Genomic DNA, 18,796 nt, shown 5'->3' on the forward strand with positions numbered 1-18,796 from the left:
AAAACATATGTAAAATAGATATTACAGTTGAACAGACATGCACACAAATTCAACTTTAAGCGAAGAAAACAGCCTCCACAGGACAAATTGTCAGACGGTGTTGTGTTGTTTCAGGATCTCTATATTTCTTCAGGAATTAAGAACTTTTTTTTGCCACTCATTCATGGGATGTGGATGCTGCCGACTGTGCTAGCATTTACTGCCCATCTCTAAATGCTTTGAAAACTGAGTAAGGCTTGCAAGGCCATTTCAGAGGGCGCTTAAGAGTCAACCACATTGCTGTGCATGGAGTCACACACTGTCAGACGGGGTAAGGACTACAGATTCCTTCCCTAAAGGCCATCAGTGAACCTGATGAGTTTTTATGACAATGGTTTCATGGTCATCTGTAGATGTTTAATTCCAGACTCTTTATTGATCGAAAATTTGTCCGTCTGTTGTGGTGGGATTGAAATCCAGGTCCTCAGAACATTATCCTGGATCTTTGGATGATTAATCCAATGACAATACAACTATACCAGCACCTCCCCAAAATATATGTAAACATATACATATTTATGCATACAGATAAAAATACTGTTCACATCTTTGGCTTGCTCCAAAACACTTAGTCTATGAATTGGTTATTAAATAAGTATCTTAAGTGACAAGGTTTAGGGAGCAAATTGCAGAACTTGCAGGTTTAACCGGCTAAAGATAGAAGCTGGCTAATGTGGAGTGAGGGATACTGTCATGTACAGGCCAGAATTGCAGGAATCCTAGAAAATACCCTGGCATGAAAATCTTAATAAAATGCATGTGATATGCAGAGTAACCCTGCCACAGAAAATAAATTGTACACTTTCACTTAATAAGAACTGAGGGAAGTAACAAATGCTGTATACAAAAAAAAAATAAATTCTGGTCCTAATTTCACTATGTTAATAGTAATTCTTACCTGCTGTGAAAACAAACAGAAGAACTGATATAAAAACTGAGGGGTAATAAAACAGACATTCTGGGGAGAGAAAAAGATAGTTGTTAGTCTTTAAACACGGTATCAGATGTCTTTGAAAAATAATACATAATATTAAATTAGCTGAAGGCAATTATTAAAAGGCTACAAAATCCACATATCTACACTTGACTCTGAGATCACGAGAGGAGTTAATTTAACTTTATGCAGAGAATTTTCTTTAAAAACACACCCTCAATGACATTGCCCCACTGAAGTTTCCAGGCTTGTTATCAGTAAACTCAGCATAGACAAGTCTAAGGTGTGCTGGACCTTGCGCTCCTTTGTTAGTGAAAGGAGAAAACATTATGTTTTGCATTCCAGATTACAATCCTGTTTGAAAAGCCAGTAGATGGACAAGATGAGATCAAGCTTATGTGGGGAACCTTTCACTCTCAAACAGCCTGACGACATTTAATGTCTCGGTTCATAGAGTAGACATTTGGCCATGGCACCAAATCATGGCTCAGCTGGTAGTACTCTTGCCTCTGTGTCAGAAGGTTTTGGATTCAAATAACACTCCAGATACTTGGGCACCAAAGTCAAACCGTGACACTCCAGTACTGCATTGTTTCAATGAAAAGGTAAACTCAGCTGGATGCAAAAAGATCCCGTGGTACTATTTTGAAGAAGAGTAATAGAGTTATTCCTGAGGCCCTAGCCAATATTTATTCCTCAATCAACATCATAAAAATTGATTATATACTCATTATTACATTGTTATTTGTGGAATCTTGCTATGCACAAATTGACTTCCACATTTTCTACCTTATAATCGTGGCGACAGCCTTCCATCTCAAAAGGTAATGGTTTTTGCCATGGTTATTATCTCTGTTAAGCATTGTCTGGTATAGTTCAGGAGCCCCACTCTGGCATGGCAGTCTCAGCCACATTTGCTGCAGAGGGAGTGGGCCAAGATGCACAATTTGCTGGGTTTTGTTTTCCCTGGGCCATCTTCTCAGCCAGCTGAACTTTTCATTTGTCAACGCCAACCCAAACAGTCTGCCTCCAACGCTCATGGCCATTAGCCACTGTCTCCCAGCTTTCAGTGTCAATATCTGCCATCTTCATGATGTCATTAAACAGCCAGTACAATTCACAACTACATTATTGGCTATAAAAGGATAGCCAAACTGCAGCTTCTAAGCTGTATGCTGCTACACCTAAGAGTATGGCTCATTCCTCGAGTTTTTAAACCACTACATTGCACATTGGAGGGAGGTAAACAGTTTCACATAGGGAGAGAACTGGAGAGAAGGGAACAACACTGGGAGGAAGGAGGGATACAAACAAGATCAAGAGTTCATTTCAGCTCTTCCCGAATTTGCTCTGCAGCTCAGCAAATCCGTGACTGATTCAGTCTCCATCCAATTCCGTCAAGATTCTTTTCATAGTTTCCCGTCAGTCCGTCAGAGGTCTACGTGACTCAAGCAGTATGATTTTGGAGTGACCTCAACTCCCTAATCCACTCACTCCCTGCAGACCAGCTGGCCTGCAGCCTCTGTCTCGAGTAAGAGGGAACAGTTCTATGCAGAACAGAGGAAAGCAAGTATCTACCAGACTGCGACATAGGTTTTCCAAATGAAATCTGCTATTCAGTAAGTGGTTAAACTCCTTTTTCCAAGTATAATCTATTATCAGCCTCTGGACTGGATTTCCCACATTGGAAGAGCAAGGCTTCCAAAGTCAGTTAAGCAGTGAGTAGCATGTCTGCGAAAGTTGTCAATGTCTTGCAGCTTGAACGTCTGAAGGTATAGTTTGCAGTTCTCAGGTTCAGAAACTTTGGCTACACCTGGGCTTTGTGATGTCCTGTGGTCATAAAAGGTGCTATAAGAATGCAAGCTTTATATAAAACTGTAGTCAAGTGCATATAGCACCATAGAAATCAGGAAAAAGAGGTCAAAAGGAGAAAAGGGAAAACAGAAAGTTGTGTTAATTAGCAGGCCAATGTTAAAAATGTGACCGATAAAATTACAGAAGGTTCATCAAAACAACATACCTTATAAAAAAAGTACTGTACAAGATTTGATATTCTGACATAATAGAAGTGGCCATGGACAAACAGTAACTTAGCGAGGAATCTGAACCTTGCTATCGCATAGTCACTATTTCTTACTGCTTGCCTTCCTTCTTTGCCCATAATTCCTGTGGGGAAAATGATTAATGAAAGTTAAATGTAAAAATAATAACATAACATTTCAAGGCACTTCATACTGCACATAATTCACATACACAGTGTACACTGGGAGAAATATTATGAGTCAGTATTACAGCACAGGAAGAGGCTCTTCGGCCCACGGTGGCAGTGTTGGCCATCATTGCCTATCTATTCTAACCACATTTTCCAGCACTTGGTCTGTAGCTTTGCATGTTATGGCATTTCAAGTGCTCATCTAAACATTCTTTAAATTTTGTGAGGATTCCTGCCTTACAGGCAGACTGTTCCAGATTTCCACCACCCTCTGGGTGAAAATGTTTTTCCTCAAATCCTCACTAAATCTCCTGCCCCACGGTTTTTGACTCCTCTACTAAGGGAAAAGGTTGCTTCCTATCTACTCTATGTCCTTCATAATTTTGTACACTTCAATCAGGTCCCCCCTCAGCATTCTCTGTTTGAAAGAAAACAACCCTAGCCTATCCTATCTCTCTTCATAGTTGAAGTGCTCCAGGCCAGGCAATCCGGTGAATCTTCTCTGCACCCTCTCTAGTGCATTTACATCTTTCCTATAGTCTGGTGACCAGAACTGCACAGTATGCTAACTGAGGCCTGAGAGTTTTCAACAGCTCCATCATAACCTGTGTACTTCTCAGCTTTCCCTTGTCTTGTTAGTCCTCCCAAAATGCTCACAGTTTTTAGGGTTAAATTCCATTTTCCACAGTTCTGCCAATCTGACCAGTCATCTATATCATCATATAATCTAAGGCTTTCCCAGTCACTATTTACCTCGCCACTAATTCTTGTGTCATCTGCAAACTTACTGATCATACCCCAAACATTACCAGCTGGATCATTAATGTACAAAAACAAGGGACCCAACACTGATCCCTGTAGTACACCATTGGACACAGGCTTCCAGTCACAAAAAACAGCCTTCAACCGTCACCTTCTGTTATCAAGTCAATTTTGGATCCAATTTGTCTGGATCCCATGGACTCTTATCTTCTCGATTAGTCCCCCATGCGGGATCTTGTCAAAAGCCTTACTGAAGTCCATGTAGATTACATCAATTGCACTACCCTCATCTAAACTCATGCACAGAACTGAAATGATTAAAAAAGTCTGCCAAATATCTATTTGGTGACAAATATACATGAAAAATAAAAGTCAAACGATCGGGCACATTCCAATTAATTTATTGACTGATGTCTAAATGTTATTTGGTGTGTTTTGATTCACTTTCAGCCACGATTATTAGAAACTGTGGAGCCCATTACAATTCTGCTCTTTCACGTCATAAATAAAACTGTAATGTACCAGTAACAGAGCAGAAAGAGCGTTCTGGAACAAGTCAGCGCAGTCACATCTATTATAAGAACATAAGAAATGGGAGCAGGAGTAGGTCATCTAGCCATTCGAGCCTGCCCTGCCATTCAATAAGATCATGGCTGATCTGAAGTGGATCACTTCCACTTTCCCGCTTTCTCCCCATAACCCTTAATTCCCCTATCAGAAACCTATCTACCCGTGACTTAAATATATTCAACAAGGTAGCCTCCACCACTTCAACGGGCAGAGAATTCCAGAGATTCGCCACCCTTTGAGTGAAGAAGTTCCTCCTCAACTCTGATCTAAACTGCACCCCCACCCCCCCACTCTTATCTTGAGGCTGTGCCCTCTAGTCCTGCTATCCTTTCTAAACGGGAAGAATCTCTCTACCTCTACCCTATCTATCCCCTTCATTACCTTATGTCTCTATAAGATCCCCCCTCAGCCTTCTAAACTCCAAAGTGGGAAGAGAAAGAACTGGTGGCGAGGAGTGATCAAGTCTGAAACTCTGCACAACCCACCCTCCCTCCTCCTCTGACTGAAAAAAAAGACAGAAAGTGATGCAAGACCAACGGATGCATTGGTGAGTAAATCCTAGTGGATATTTCCAAACCACATTAAATTGAAACTCATTGTTTGGTAAGGATAGGGAATTATTTCCTTTATTTCTTTTTTAAAAAGATCTTATAAAGTTTTTAAGCTCAAAGAGTTTAGTCATGGCAGGAGAGCTCGAAGCTGTGGTTTGCTCTTCTTGCTCAATGTGGGAGGTCAGGCACATTTCCAGTGCCAGAGACCAGTATAATGCAGGAAACGTGTCCAGCTGCAGTTTCCGGAAGTTCGACTTTCAGGTCTGGGACGGTGGCTGGGAATACTGTGGAGCATCTGTGAGTCTGAGAGCATTGTGGATAGTACATTTGGGGAGGTAGTCACAGCGCAACTGAAGGGATTTGAGGAAGTAAGGGAACGGCTGACCACCAGGCAGTCCAAGCGATGTAGGCAAGTAGTTGAGGAGCCCCCTGGGGTCTCACTCACAAATCGGTATTCCATTTTGGAGGCCGAGTGTGCTGGTTTATCCAGGGAGTTCAGACACAGTCAAGCTACTGGCACCATAAGTAGGATGGGGGCCGGCGGGGTGGGGGGGAACGGCAGGGCAATAATAATTGGGGATTCAATAGTCAGGGGTACAGATAGGTGTTGATGTGGTCGGCAGACAGAAAGAGGGATGAGATCTTACATCAAGAATTCAGGGAGTTTTGCAGTAGACTAAAAAGTAAGACCTTTTAGGTTGTAATCTGAGGATTACTCCTAGTGCTGTGTGCTAGTGAACACAGAAATGGGAGGGTAGTGCAGATGACTGCATGGCTTAAGAGGGTGTAGGAGAGAGGGTTTCAGATTCCTGGGACAATATTTGGGGAAGATGGGACTTGTACAAGTGGGATAGTCTGCATTTGAACTAGAATGGGACTAACGTCCTTTTTGCTAATGCTGCTGGAAGGTGTTTAAACTAATTTGGCAGTGTGGTGTTGGGGGGTGCGGGGGAAGGGAGGGAGAGAATAAGGGCACGGAATCATGCAGCAAAATGAACAAAGTCAGAGGGAGTGCAGCTATATTAAGTTTCAAGGGAATAATGTCAGGCTGGATGGCCTCTAATTTAATGTGTGCTGAATGGTTCTATGATTCTACGAGCTGGCAATTTTCTGTTTACATACCTATGCCAATATTTGCTTCCATTATCATGCTGACATCATTTGCACCATCACCAATTGCTAAGGTAATAGGTTTGGCTGGTGATGTCTTCAAGAGCCTGACTACCTGAAAATATACAAAACCAAACACCCATTTTAAGTCACATGATACAAGACATAAGACATGGTCCACAAATAACTACACTGATGAATGCAAAATTTTAAAAAATGGGTAAAATCTAACATTAGGTTCTTTATCAGTTTAACACTCTAAAAGTGAATGCTCTAGCCTGTGAGTAAAGTAATCAGGCACTGCAGCTACAGCCCACTGAGTGTGGAGTGTGAGTACTCCGTGTTCACCACTGGAGGGTGATTATCTCTGATACTTCTAAGGGAGAATGCACAATGAAATGAAGTTGCACAGATTACAAGAATAACCATTTAAGATGACTGATGCCATAAGTTCCAAAATACACAAGTCATGCTGATCCCATGATACCCATAATGTCTTCAGTATGTTGCCTGGCTTATTGCAAACCTGTCTGAACAAAGAGAGGCTTCACATGCTGAAATCAACTCCTGTGAAAATATGCTTCCAAAGACCAATAGGATATCTCTCAATTGACTCGCAGTTTCAGAACTTGTCATATTACATTTTCTGAGAGTATGGAGGGGATACTTTCATTAGCTAATTGTCCAAACAGAGACAGACATATCACCCTTGCTGTGAAACATGGTAAACACCATAAGGCAGAATCCATCAGGTAACACGAAAAGCACAATGCAATTGTAACGTGCATGCCCACAGGCATTTTGCTATTTTGCTTGGCCTTAATATAGTGTGCATGATCTTTAGATCGACTGTGACTGTGGAGTCTCCTGGGCACACTTGCCTTGCATGATCTGTGGCAGAGCAATCACTTCAAAGTGAAGACATTCCCAGCTCTAAATCTATCAAAACCGTGCATCATACAAGTCACAGCACAGTTTCAGCTCGGTTTCATGTTAGCTCTCTGCAAGAGCAATTTAGCTAGTGCAGTTCCCACTCCTGCCTATATCCCTGAAAATGCCCTCCTTTCAGAGGATGTATACAATTCTCTTCTGAAAGTCACAATTAAGTATCTCTCAATCATTTTTTGGTAGTGCATTCCAGATCCTGACCACCTTCTATATAAAAACTATTTTCCTTGTCTGGTCTCTTTTGCCAACCACCTTAAATTGGTTCTTGATCCACTAATGGAAAAGTTTCTCTCGATCTACTCTATCGAGTGGCACAGTGGTTAGCAGTGCTGCCTCTCAACACTACGGACCTGGATTCCATTTCTGGCTTGGGTCACTGTCTGTCCAGAGTCTGCATGTTCTCCTTGTGTCTGTGTGGGTTTCCTCCGGGTGCTCCGGTTTTCTCCCGCAGTACGAAAGATGTGCTGGTTAGGCTCATTGGCCATGCTAAATTCTCCCTCAGTGTACCCAAACAGGCGTCGGAGTGTGGCAACTAGAGGATTTTCATAGTAACTTCATTGCAGTGTTAAAGCAAGCCTACTTGTGACACTATTAAATAAACTCTGAAACTATCTAGACCCCTCATGATTTTGAGTTCTTCTTTCAAATCTCCCATCAACCTTCTCTTCTCCAAAGGAAATCTCAGCTTCTCCAATCTATTCACCTAGCTAAAATTTCTCACACCCAGAAACATCTTATAAATCTTTGCTGTGTTCTCAGGAATGCCTTTATAGCTTTCCTAAAGTAAAGTGTCCAGAGGCAGCACAGTATTTAGCACTGCTGCCTCAGCGCCAGGGATCTGAGTTTGATTCCCAGTTGGCAGACTATCTGTATGGTGTCTGCAATTTCTCCCCACGTCTGCATAGGTTTCCTCTGGATGCTCCGGTTTTCTCTCAGCTCGAAAGATGTGCTGGCCAGGTACATTGGCCACACTAAATTCTTCCTCAGTGCACCCAAACAGAGGCCGGAGTGTGGTAACTAGGAGATTTTGCAGTGTTAATGTAAGCCTACTTGTGGCACTAAACTAAAAAAAAATACAGCACATTAATGCATAGAACAGTACAGGCCCTTTGGCCCTCGATGGTGTGCTGAGCTATGTCCAAACCCAAGGTCAAGCTATCCCAGTCCCCATCATTCTGGTGTGCTCTATGTGCCTATCCAATAACCGCTTGAAGTTCCTGAAGTGCCCGACTCTACTATTACAGCAGGCAGAGCATTCTGAGTAAAGAATCTACTTTGGACATCCCTCCTATATCTTCCACCATGAACCTTATAGTTATGCCCCCTAGTAACAGCTACATCCACCCAACAAAATAGTCTCTGCAGGTCCACACTATCTATCCCCCTCATTATCTTATAAACCTCAATGAAGTTGTCTCTCATCCTCCTCTGCTCTGAAGAGAAAAGCCCCAGTTCCCTCAACCTTTCCTCGTAAGACCTACCCTCCAAACCAGACAGCATCCTGGTAAATTTCCTCTGCATTCTCTCCAATGCTTCCACATCCTTCTTACAGTGAGGTGGCCAGAACTGCACACAATATTCCAAATGTGGTCTCACCAACATCTGGTATAGTTGCAGCATAACCCCATGGCTCTTAACCTCAAACCCCCTGTTAATAAACGCTAACACACTATAAGCCTTCTTCACAGCTCTATCCACTTGAGTGGCAACCTTCAGAGATCTGTGGATACGAATCCCAAGACCTCTCTGCTCCTCCACATTCCTCAGAACCCTGCCATTGACCCTGTAATCCACATTCAAGTTTGTCCTACCAAAATGAATCACCTTGCACTTATCAGGGTTAAACTCCATCTGCCTCTTTTCTGCCCAGCTCTGCAACCTATCAATGTCTCTTTGCAGCCTACAAGAGCCCTCCACCTCATCCACTACTCCACCAATCTTGGTGTCGTCAGCAAATTTACTAACCCACTCTTCAGCCCCCTCTTCCAAGTCATTGATAAAAATCACAAATAGCAGAAGGCCCAGCATTGATCCCTGCGGTACACTGCTGGTAACTGGTCTCCAGTCTGAAAATATTCCCTCCACCACCTTCTATGAGACAGCCAGTTACTTATTCAATCGGCCAAATTTCTTTCTAAACATTAATGCAGTTGAGGAAGAACCAGTGATTTACAAAGCCTCATCACATCTTTCTTGCTTTTATGCTACATGTCTCTGTCTACATAGCACAGGAACCAGTGAAGACTTTAAATAAAAGCTATACACTAGTACGCCCATCCCAACTTTCTCACGAAAGCAACCTTCCCACTTGTGGAACAATGCGCGTGAAGAAGGGACTGTGTGACATATGTACCTGAATAAACTTGTAATCACTAGCCCTTGACTGATGCACAAAGCTTCCACTGGGGATCTCCAGTCAGATGCAAGCTGATTTTCTTTTCACTCGCCTGGGGAAGACTTGAGGTGAAATGTCACCAGAGATAGGAATCAAGTATATAAACTTGATAATCTTATCTAATTGGGAAATACATTAGCTGCACTGAGCCAACATAGGAGTTGAAATTTAATGATTGCTATTAAAGCAATTCTATTGCTAATGCGATTCCTATTGCAGGTTAAAAAAAACTATTTCCATATCAATATATTTAAGGATATGGGGAGCCTGGGATTTTTAGTCTATTATTATACTAGATCACAGTTTGATATTACCAAATTAACACAAACAACACAAAAAATTGCATTTGTTTTGATTTCTTTGACCAATTGCACCGTTGAATACTTACTTTTGCTTTCTGTAAGGGTGCCATTCGGCAACATAGCACAGCACTGCAATTTTTGCTAATTTCCATGAACTTTTCTTCATGCCCTCTGAGTGCAATTGAAAGGCTGGTTCCATCGACAACCAAACCATGTTGAATCACATGATCCTGTTTTATTCTGCAATCATAAACCATTTGTTAAAATTTAGAATTCACAGTTAATCTGTGCATGTACACAAGATAAAACACTACCTGGGCCAGTCTATTTCAGACAAGGCTCGAAGACTCAATTTAATTAAAAGTAGAATTGACCCTCAACTTTAAAAGTTATGGATCCATTTGTTAATTTACACCATCCACTCAAAATGCACAGGAAATGTATTTATGGCATTGTGTCATGTTTGCTTAAGCCAACTTATCCCATTATGTATTGGGGAGAATTCATTTATGATAATAATCACTGCGTTTTAACAGGATGTACCTTTTCACATGCACTCAGATTTTCATAATTAGCTAATTCTTAGACTTGAACAAACAAATTAAATATGGAAAATAACTTGACAACATTACTTGTTTTTGTTTACATTACCAACTTTCCAAAAATATTAACTATTTCAGGCAGAAGATCTATAACCGATCTTGCCCACCCCTTCATGCCTTTCTGGTAATCCTAAATACCACCTGTTAAGAAAGACTTGTCTAGTTCCTTTGTGAAACCTTTTTTTTGTTTCAGTCCATGGTGGTTATTTGTTTTACATACTTCCACCTGTTTTATTAAAGATGATCCTCTTGTATTTTGTACTCTCTGTTGTTATTCTTAAATTGTAAGTATGACTGCTCATGCACAAATTCTTTACATGGCAGAAAAGCATGCAGATCCAATTTGTCTGAATTTTTGTAATGTTAAACATGCTTTTCTCCCACTTTCACCAATGTCCATACTTGACATGCTGCTGGGGGTTGTGTGGGAAGAGGCTAATCTTGCCACCCTCCTGCCCATTCGTCTCACCATTATTGCCTTCATGAGCTCTACCTTTCCCATCAACAACCATGGTCCCTCTTCAGACTTCCCTTCAGAACGTCTGTCCACTCAAACTAAACCCCTGTTATTCATAACTTTAATATGGATGGTTGCAACAACAGAAACTTCCCTCATCGGTGGCAGCACCACCATCCTGATTGAAGCCTCTTTGTGTCTCTGTACCATCCACCATCTGGCCTTTCAAATAAGCACAGAGATGGTGCAGTCCTTAATCACCAAAGTACATCTTTGTTTCTCTATCTATTCCTCTGGTGTCTTCTCCTCAGAGCACTTCAAATTATCCAAACCCTCTTGCCTATCCTTTAAAATCCCTCATTTGCCTCCACCCTGCTGAGGCCATACCATTTTTAAAAAGTTAAGCTGTTCCCCCTTAGCCTCAACTGAGTGACTCCTTGTTCTTTTTGATTTCAATCTCCAAGTCACTTTATCCTCTACCCCCATCCCCTCCCCGACTTCATTGCTATGTGACAACATGATACATCTCCCTCCACAAAAACTCTTTTGGCCCATCATGCAACTACACCACTCTTCACCTGTGATGTCCTTGTTTACAATAAAATCCCTACTTGCCCTCACTGTTAGCAATATAATCTCTTTGTACTGCACCAATCTTTGCTTCCTCACGTTCAAGAGGCACTTATAGAATCATAGAACCCAACAGTGCAGAAAGAGGCCATTCGGCCCATCGAGTCTGCACCAACCACAATCCCACCCAGGCTCTAACCCCATATCCCTACATATTTTACCCACTACTCCCTCTAACCTACGCACTTCAGACACTAAAGGGCAATTTTAGCATGGCCAATCAACCTAACCTGCACGTCTTTGGACTGTGGGAGGAAACCACATAGACACGAGGAGAATGTGCAAACTTCACACAGACAGTGACCCCAGCCGGGAATCAAAGCCAAGTTCTTGGAGCTGTGAAGCAGCAGTGCTACCCACTGTGCTACCATGCTGCCCACTTGACCCTGTCTGACACCAAAGTAGTTCAGCTATTAATCTTCAGAACTGGCTCATCACACCAAGCGTCACCAAGTTTTAGTCTGGCTTGCGAAAACTGTCCACTGCTTCAAGCTCACCCAAAATAGGAAAGATAATCCCTGGCCTCTATTTTCCATCACCAACTACCTTGTTAAACCACTTCGTCTAAACTTCCAATGCCCTCCAACAACCAAGTGTTAGGGTACTTTGTCAGCAAGATTGAGACTAACCATCCAGCCACTTCTCCAGAATCCCTACCTTTGTTTTACCCATCAAGCCAAAACTTCTCCCATTTACCCCTGCAATACCCTCACCACATTTTGGTAGTTTCTTTTCTATCGGCTCTCGTTCTCTCTCTAAACTCATCATTTCCACAAGGTCCACCATTGCTCTCCTGAATGCATTCCCACTAAACTGCTGCTGATCCAACTTGCTCGCCAATATTGCAAATGTATTTCTTCCCAGATATTGTTCCCCTTCTTTTCAAAACCATTATCACATCTCTCCAAAGAAAAATCGCCCTCAGTCCCTTTCCCAACAAACCTAACATCCAAACTCCCTCCCTCCGAAGTATTTGCAACATGCTGCTCCCTCCCCAGCTTCATGTCCACTTTTCTTGCAGTTACTTGTTGGAACCTCCACAATCAGGTTTCTGCCCATTGTTGCAGTTCAGCTTCGTTGGATTGAAGGAAGACATGCCCCCTTTTTTATGGCACTAACTGCCAGGTAAGTTAAAGGTTCCATTGAAATTACCAGGCCAGGAAGAAGTGTCTCAGGTAAATGGATCGGATTATGAGGGTGGGTCAGACCTTGGGAGAACGGTCCCATGATGGCAGGAGAAACCCCAATAGGAGATGGTAGGGGTGAATCATAAAGGTCTGTTTTGTAATAAAAAATTGCCTTTTGGAATAGCATCCACACCAGCCATATTCCAAAGATCAATGGATTTTAAGTGGTCTTCTCTGGTGTACAATGTTGCCTGGATGATATTCTAATTACAGGGTCCAGTGAAAAAGAACACTTGAATAATTAGAAGTGACGTTGGAACGTCTTTAAGCACATGGTCAATGGTTAACTACCTTGTTAAACCACTTTGCACGTCAAGAATGAAAACTGTGACTTTTTCCAAACATCAGTCCAGTATTTGGGTCACGTTATTGATAGCTGAGATTGAATCATAGAATCACTACAGTAAAAAAGGCCATTTGGTCCACTGAGACTACACTGACAACAATCCCCATAACCCCACGTATTTACCCTGCTAATCCCCATGACAGTAAGGGGCAATTAAGCATGGCCAATCAATCTAACCCGCATATCACTGATCTTTGGCGTGTGGGAGGAAACCAGAGCATTCGGAGGAAACCCATGCAGAGACAGGGAGAATGTACAAACTCCACACAGCCAATGACCAAGCCGGGAATTGAACCTATGTCCACAGGCTGGTGTTGTAGTTTCAATTTATATTCTGAACAGTGCAGAGAATATCTCTTCAATAAACCTGAGTGTTACTTTGAATTTGCGTGTGCAAACTACATTTTTTTTGCTTCAAACTTGCAATCTCTAACATAGTTAGGACATTACACTACCAAAATTCTGCAACCTTATCCTTCACCATCCACTCACCCCTCCTCAGTGACCTAAATTAACCCCCAGTCACTCAATACTTCATATTTAAATTTCTCATGTTTGTATCCAAATTTCTTCATAGCCTCCCTTTCCTTCCAGTGCTCTTTGTTTACCTTCTTTCTTTCGATTGGGGGGTGATTTTTGTGTGATTATGACTCTGTGAAGTGCCTTGGCTAAGTCTTCTATCTTAATGATGTTCTATATATGCAAGTTGTTACTGAAGGACAGAGGATTTGAAAACAAAACTAGTATACATTGTAAATGTAACTGCCATTGAAACTTAAAATGTACATTTAATTATTGATGCATGGTTTTACTAGAATTAATTGACTGCACAATCATAAATATAGAAGAATTATGCAGCACTGATTCAACAGAGTACAGAACGTAAACATGATTACCTTCTATCAAGTATTTCGAGCTGCTCAACACATTCGCTGTCTGATTTCTGATTAGTAAGTTCCAAAATATTCATTGTCCTGTGAAAATGTCCGCTTGATAAACTCACGCTAATTGCAGTTTCTTGTTTATCTCCTGTAAGGACCCATACTTTGATCCCTGCCAATTTAAGAGCTTCTATTGTCTCTGGAACATTTTCTTGCAATCTGAAACAAGAAATAAGGCATTAAGATGCTTACAGCAAGCAACACTTTATATGTATAATTCACCCAATAGTTAATCAGTAATACCGTCAAAAGTATGCAACTAGATGGACAGCAGATCAGATTTGGGCTCAGCTTTGATACTTCATAGTCAATAGGAACATGCACAACATGTTTTGAACTTATACTTGTGAAGTATTTATCCAACGTACTAGAAGGCTAATTACTATAGAATAGGACCAGAATGAATCATTTTTTTGCATGAAGGAAAATGGGGCAGGTGAAAATTTTACTGCTTTCCATGTCAGTTATGTTCAAATTGTGTTGCTTTGGGAATGACATAAGTGCATTAAGTAGGTTAGTTCTAATGAATGACTGCTGTCAGATCATTTGTTTTTAAAAAGAGATAAAATTCAATGTTTAAAGACCAAGGCCCTTGAGAAAGTGCAGTTCCAGGTAAATTAGCTGAACTGGCCATTGAAGATGTATAAAGAGCACCTAGATAAACTGTGTCATCTCTACCTCAAAAAACTCAAATGGACTTGATTCCTAACTGATAAGAGAATGTATAAAAGAATATTTTCTTGATATGCCAGGAAAGCATGTCAAAAGGGCACAGGCTCCAATGTATGAAAACCATATTTAAGGTAGACATAAGTAAGTATTGCTCAGTGGAACAACTGAGATAGGTTGTCAAGAAAAGTGGTTGAAGCAAAGATACAGATTCATTTAATTGACAGGTGGACACCGTGGTGAAAGGGTGACAGAATAGGAATCCTCTATGGATGAAATAAATACCTGAGAGTCCTTTCACTGGAACTCTGAGTAAATACACTGCCAGTTTCATCAACAATTAAGTTAACTGCGTGATCAACATTTTTATTTAAGAAGTTCCGTATCAAAAAGAACACACACTCAACCTCAAATTGAGGTGAACATTTTTCTCAAATGATTATACTTTACACATTGATGTAAAGCCTGTGGTTGTGACCAGCAGGCATGAATGGGGCGTCAGGGAGGGGTAGTAGCTTTGATGGGGGAAACACGTCGCATCCTTTCAGGGCGGTTTGTCCATCTTTTGTCCCTACCTGGCAGTCAGTTTTCACCTGTGGCTCCCCATAGCTGTTTGCATGCGACAGCGGCCACACACTGGGCAACGGCCTCAAGAAGCCGGCTAAACCAAGTGAGGGTAGCCGACAGGTCTCAACCCTCGGTGAGATAGGGAGTTGTCTATCCCAGCATGTGAAGACAGTCCGGCGGATTGAGTGGATGTGACCATTGGAAGGCCCAACAGTCAAGAAGGCAGTCTCTGCAAGCTCCATGGAACACGAAGAGCAGGACAAGACACAGAAGACGTCCTGGTCATCCACTGCGCCTAGTCCCACCTCCAGCCATCTTGACTCTTGTCTTGCCACTGGATCTAGATGGGAATTGGGAAGAGAGTGAGGCTGACGCTGTGCAACTCTCCCTCACTTTAATCCAAATCAGGCACAAGTTTCAACACCATCATCATCATCAATGTCATGTTCAACCCTTGAAGTCCTGTGGCAATGGGTGAGCAACGAAGCAGGTGTGGATACACTAGGAGCTGTAGTCATGGACGTGCACGCAGGCAGCTCAGGTCTAATGGTCGTTTTCCGCTGACCAAAGCAGCAGTGAAACTCAGCGTCTACCTGGGTGACTGAGCAGTCCTCTTCAGGAACGCACTGCTCACCTCTGTAGAATGAGGAAGGGGCTAGAGAAGGTGCCCTAAACATTGCCTGCTTCACTACACCATGGTCAGTTTACCGCCACTGGCGGGGATCCCATCTTGCCGTCGAACAAACAAAACACACAAGGTGACACCTCTCATCATTAGCACTTGGAACATGCGCATACTTTTGGACAACCCTACAGCAGACAGACCAGAGAGAAGAACAGCCTTACTTGCCAGAGAGCTTGCAAGATACAACACTGACATTGCAGCCCTGAGTGAAACTCGTCTTGCCAACATAGGTCAGTGACTGAAACTGGAGGTGGATACACCTTTTTCTGGAGTGGTTGTGGCAGCGATGAGCGTCGTGATGCTGGAGTTGGATTCGCCATCAGGACTCACCCTGTTCGGAAACTTGATAGTCTACCCAAAGGTGTGGACGGCTGGCTTATGACATTACAGCTTCCGTTACAGAACAGAAGTCAAGCCACCCTGATCAGCGCCTATGCCCCCACAATGAACAACGTGGACGAGATGAAAGACAAGTTCTATGAAGAACTAGACGAGATGAAAGACAAGTTCTATGAAGAACTAGATGAGATGAAAGACAAGTTCTATGAAGAATTATCACCAGTGAGCAGTACTGACAAGCTGATCTTGCTTGGCGATTTCAATGCAAGAATAGGGTGTGCCTCTGCAATCTGGCAGGGAGTCATTGGGAGGCATGGAGTGGGCAAGTGTAACAGTAATGGCCTACTCTTACTGAAGACCTGTGCAGCACATGACTTCCTCATCATAGGAACATAAGAAATAGGAGCAGGAGTAGGCCATCTGGCCCCTCGAGCCTGCCCCGCCATTCAATAAGATCATGGCTGATCTGTCGTGGCTCAGTTCCACATTCCCGCCCTCTCCCCATAACCCTTAATCCCCTTGCCTATCAAAAACCCATCAACCCGCGCCTTAAAAATATTTAGCGAGGTAGCCTCCACCACTTCAACAGGCAGAGAATTCCAGAGATTTACCACCCTTTGAGTGAAGAAGTTCTTCCTCAACTCCGTTCTAAACCGCTCCCCCTTTATCTTGAGGCTGTGCCCCCTAGTCCTACTGTCCTTTCTGAGCGGGAAGAGTCTCTCCACCTCTATCCTATCCATCCCATTCATCATCTTATACGTCTCAATGAGATCTCCCCTCATTCTTCTAAACTCTAACGAGTACAAGCCTAGTTTATTCAGCCTCTCCTCATAGCTCAACCCCCTCAACTCCGGCATCAGCCTAGTAAACCTCCTCTGCACTCCCTCCAAGGCCAAAATATCCTTGCGTAAATACGGCGCCCAAAACTGCACACAGTACTCCAGCTGCGGCCTCACCAATGCCCTATACAGCCACAGCAAGACCTCCCTACTTTTATATTCAATCCCCCTCGCTATGAAGGCCAGCATCCCATTCGCCTTCCTGACCACCTGCTGCACCTGCAAGCTGGGTTTTTGCGACTCATGAACAAGGACCCCGAGGTCCCTCTGCACCGTCGCCTGCTGCAGTTTTTCTCCACGTAAGTAATAACCAACACAACCTTCCATCTACCTACCCATAACAAGACCTCCGGGATGCACCCCCCGCTCTAAGCAGTGGCATCTTATTGACTATGTCATTGTCAGGAGAAAAGACAGGCAGGATGTCAGAGAAACCAAGGCCATGTGTAGTGCTGACTGCTGGACAGATCACAGGCTCATCGTCTCCAAAATGAGGCTCCGCATCAGACCCAAGAGACAACCACAAGGAAGCAAGGTTATGAAAAGAATCAATGCAGCCAAGCTAAAGAACTCCAGCATAGCTTCAGCATTGGCTGAACTCAGAAATCATGCTTGCTGACCTACACCTTGCAGGCAGCGCTGAGGATGACTGGGAACACTTCAGCAATGCTATCCATACATCTGTGCTGAAGATGCTTGGGCCCTCTACCCACAAGCAGCATGATTGGTTCAATGAGAATGATGAGGTGATACAGGCCCTACTTCTTGAAAAGCACCATCTTCATCGGGCCTGTCAGAACGACCCATCTTCAGCTGCCAAGAAAAATTCTTTTACCAGTGCTCGCAGGACAGTCCAGAATAAACTGCGTAAATTGCATGATGCCTGGCTGAGCGCCAAGGCAGATGAAATACAGGGATACGCGCTCAAACGACTTGAAACCGTTCTATGAAGCCCTCAACACTCTCTACAGGCCTCAATCTCTGCAGTGTTCCCCCCCTCCTGAGTACAGATGGTACAACTATCATTACAGAGAGAGCTCAGATCCTGCAGAGATGGGCTAAACACTTTGAAGCTGTCCTCAACCGACTGTCATCTATTAATGATGAGGCAATAGACAGGATTCCCCAGGTTGATACCAACAGCACCATGGATGATCCACTGGTAGTAGCCAAAGTCACGAAAGCTGTCAGTCAGCTTTCCAGTGGCTAAGCCCCAGGGGGAGATGCCATACTTGCAGAGATCTATAAAGCTGCTGGTCCTGCACTTATTGCGAAGCTCACTGAGTTGTTCCAGTCCTTTTGGAAGCAAGGATCCATTCCTCAGGAACTTAAAGATGCTTCCATCGTACACCTCTACAAGAGGAAGGGCAATCAGCAAGTATGCGACAACCACTGAGGAATCTCACAGCTCTCCATCACAGGAAAAACCATTGCAAGAGTCCTGCTAAATCGTCTGGTCACTCATCTGGACCTTGGCTTGCTTCCAGAGTCACAGTGTGGCTTCCGCAAAGGTTGTGGGACTACTGACATGATTTTTGCTGTGCGCCAACTTCAGGAGAAGTATCAGAAGCAGAATTGCTAGCTCTACACAACCTTTGTTGACCTCGTGAAAGCCTTCAATACTGTAAGCCAACAAGGCCTGTGGAGGATCATGTCAAAGTTCGGCTGCCCTCCCAAATTCATTCAGATGGTATGCTAGTTCCATGATGGC

General features: G+C 43.0%; 1 protein-coding gene across 3 annotated transcripts in view; it reads right to left on the minus strand.

Moving 5' to 3' along the window:
- Positions 1-18,796, minus strand: part of atp11b (ATPase phospholipid transporting 11B) — a 165,331-nt gene that overhangs the window by 66,810 nt on the left and 79,725 nt on the right. For all 3 annotated transcript variants that reach the window (XM_080185740.1, XM_080185739.1, XM_080185741.1), the window contains exons 19-23: positions 13,942-14,145; positions 9,910-10,063; positions 6,191-6,293; positions 2,994-3,139; positions 938-997 (exon numbers count right to left, since the gene is read on the minus strand). In XM_080185740.1, the coding sequence (XP_080041866.1) occupies positions 938-997; positions 2,994-3,139; positions 6,191-6,293; positions 9,910-10,063; positions 13,942-14,145 (667 nt within the window). The remainder of the gene's footprint in view (positions 1-937; positions 998-2,993; positions 3,140-6,190; positions 6,294-9,909; positions 10,064-13,941; positions 14,146-18,796) is intronic.

The sequence above is a fragment of the Carcharhinus amblyrhynchos genome, chromosome 3, assembly GCF_965287045.1.
Source record: "Carcharhinus amblyrhynchos chromosome 3, sCarAmb.v2.hapA, whole genome shotgun sequence".
In the NCBI taxonomy this organism is placed as follows: domain Eukaryota; kingdom Metazoa; phylum Chordata; class Chondrichthyes; order Carcharhiniformes; family Carcharhinidae; genus Carcharhinus; species Carcharhinus amblyrhynchos.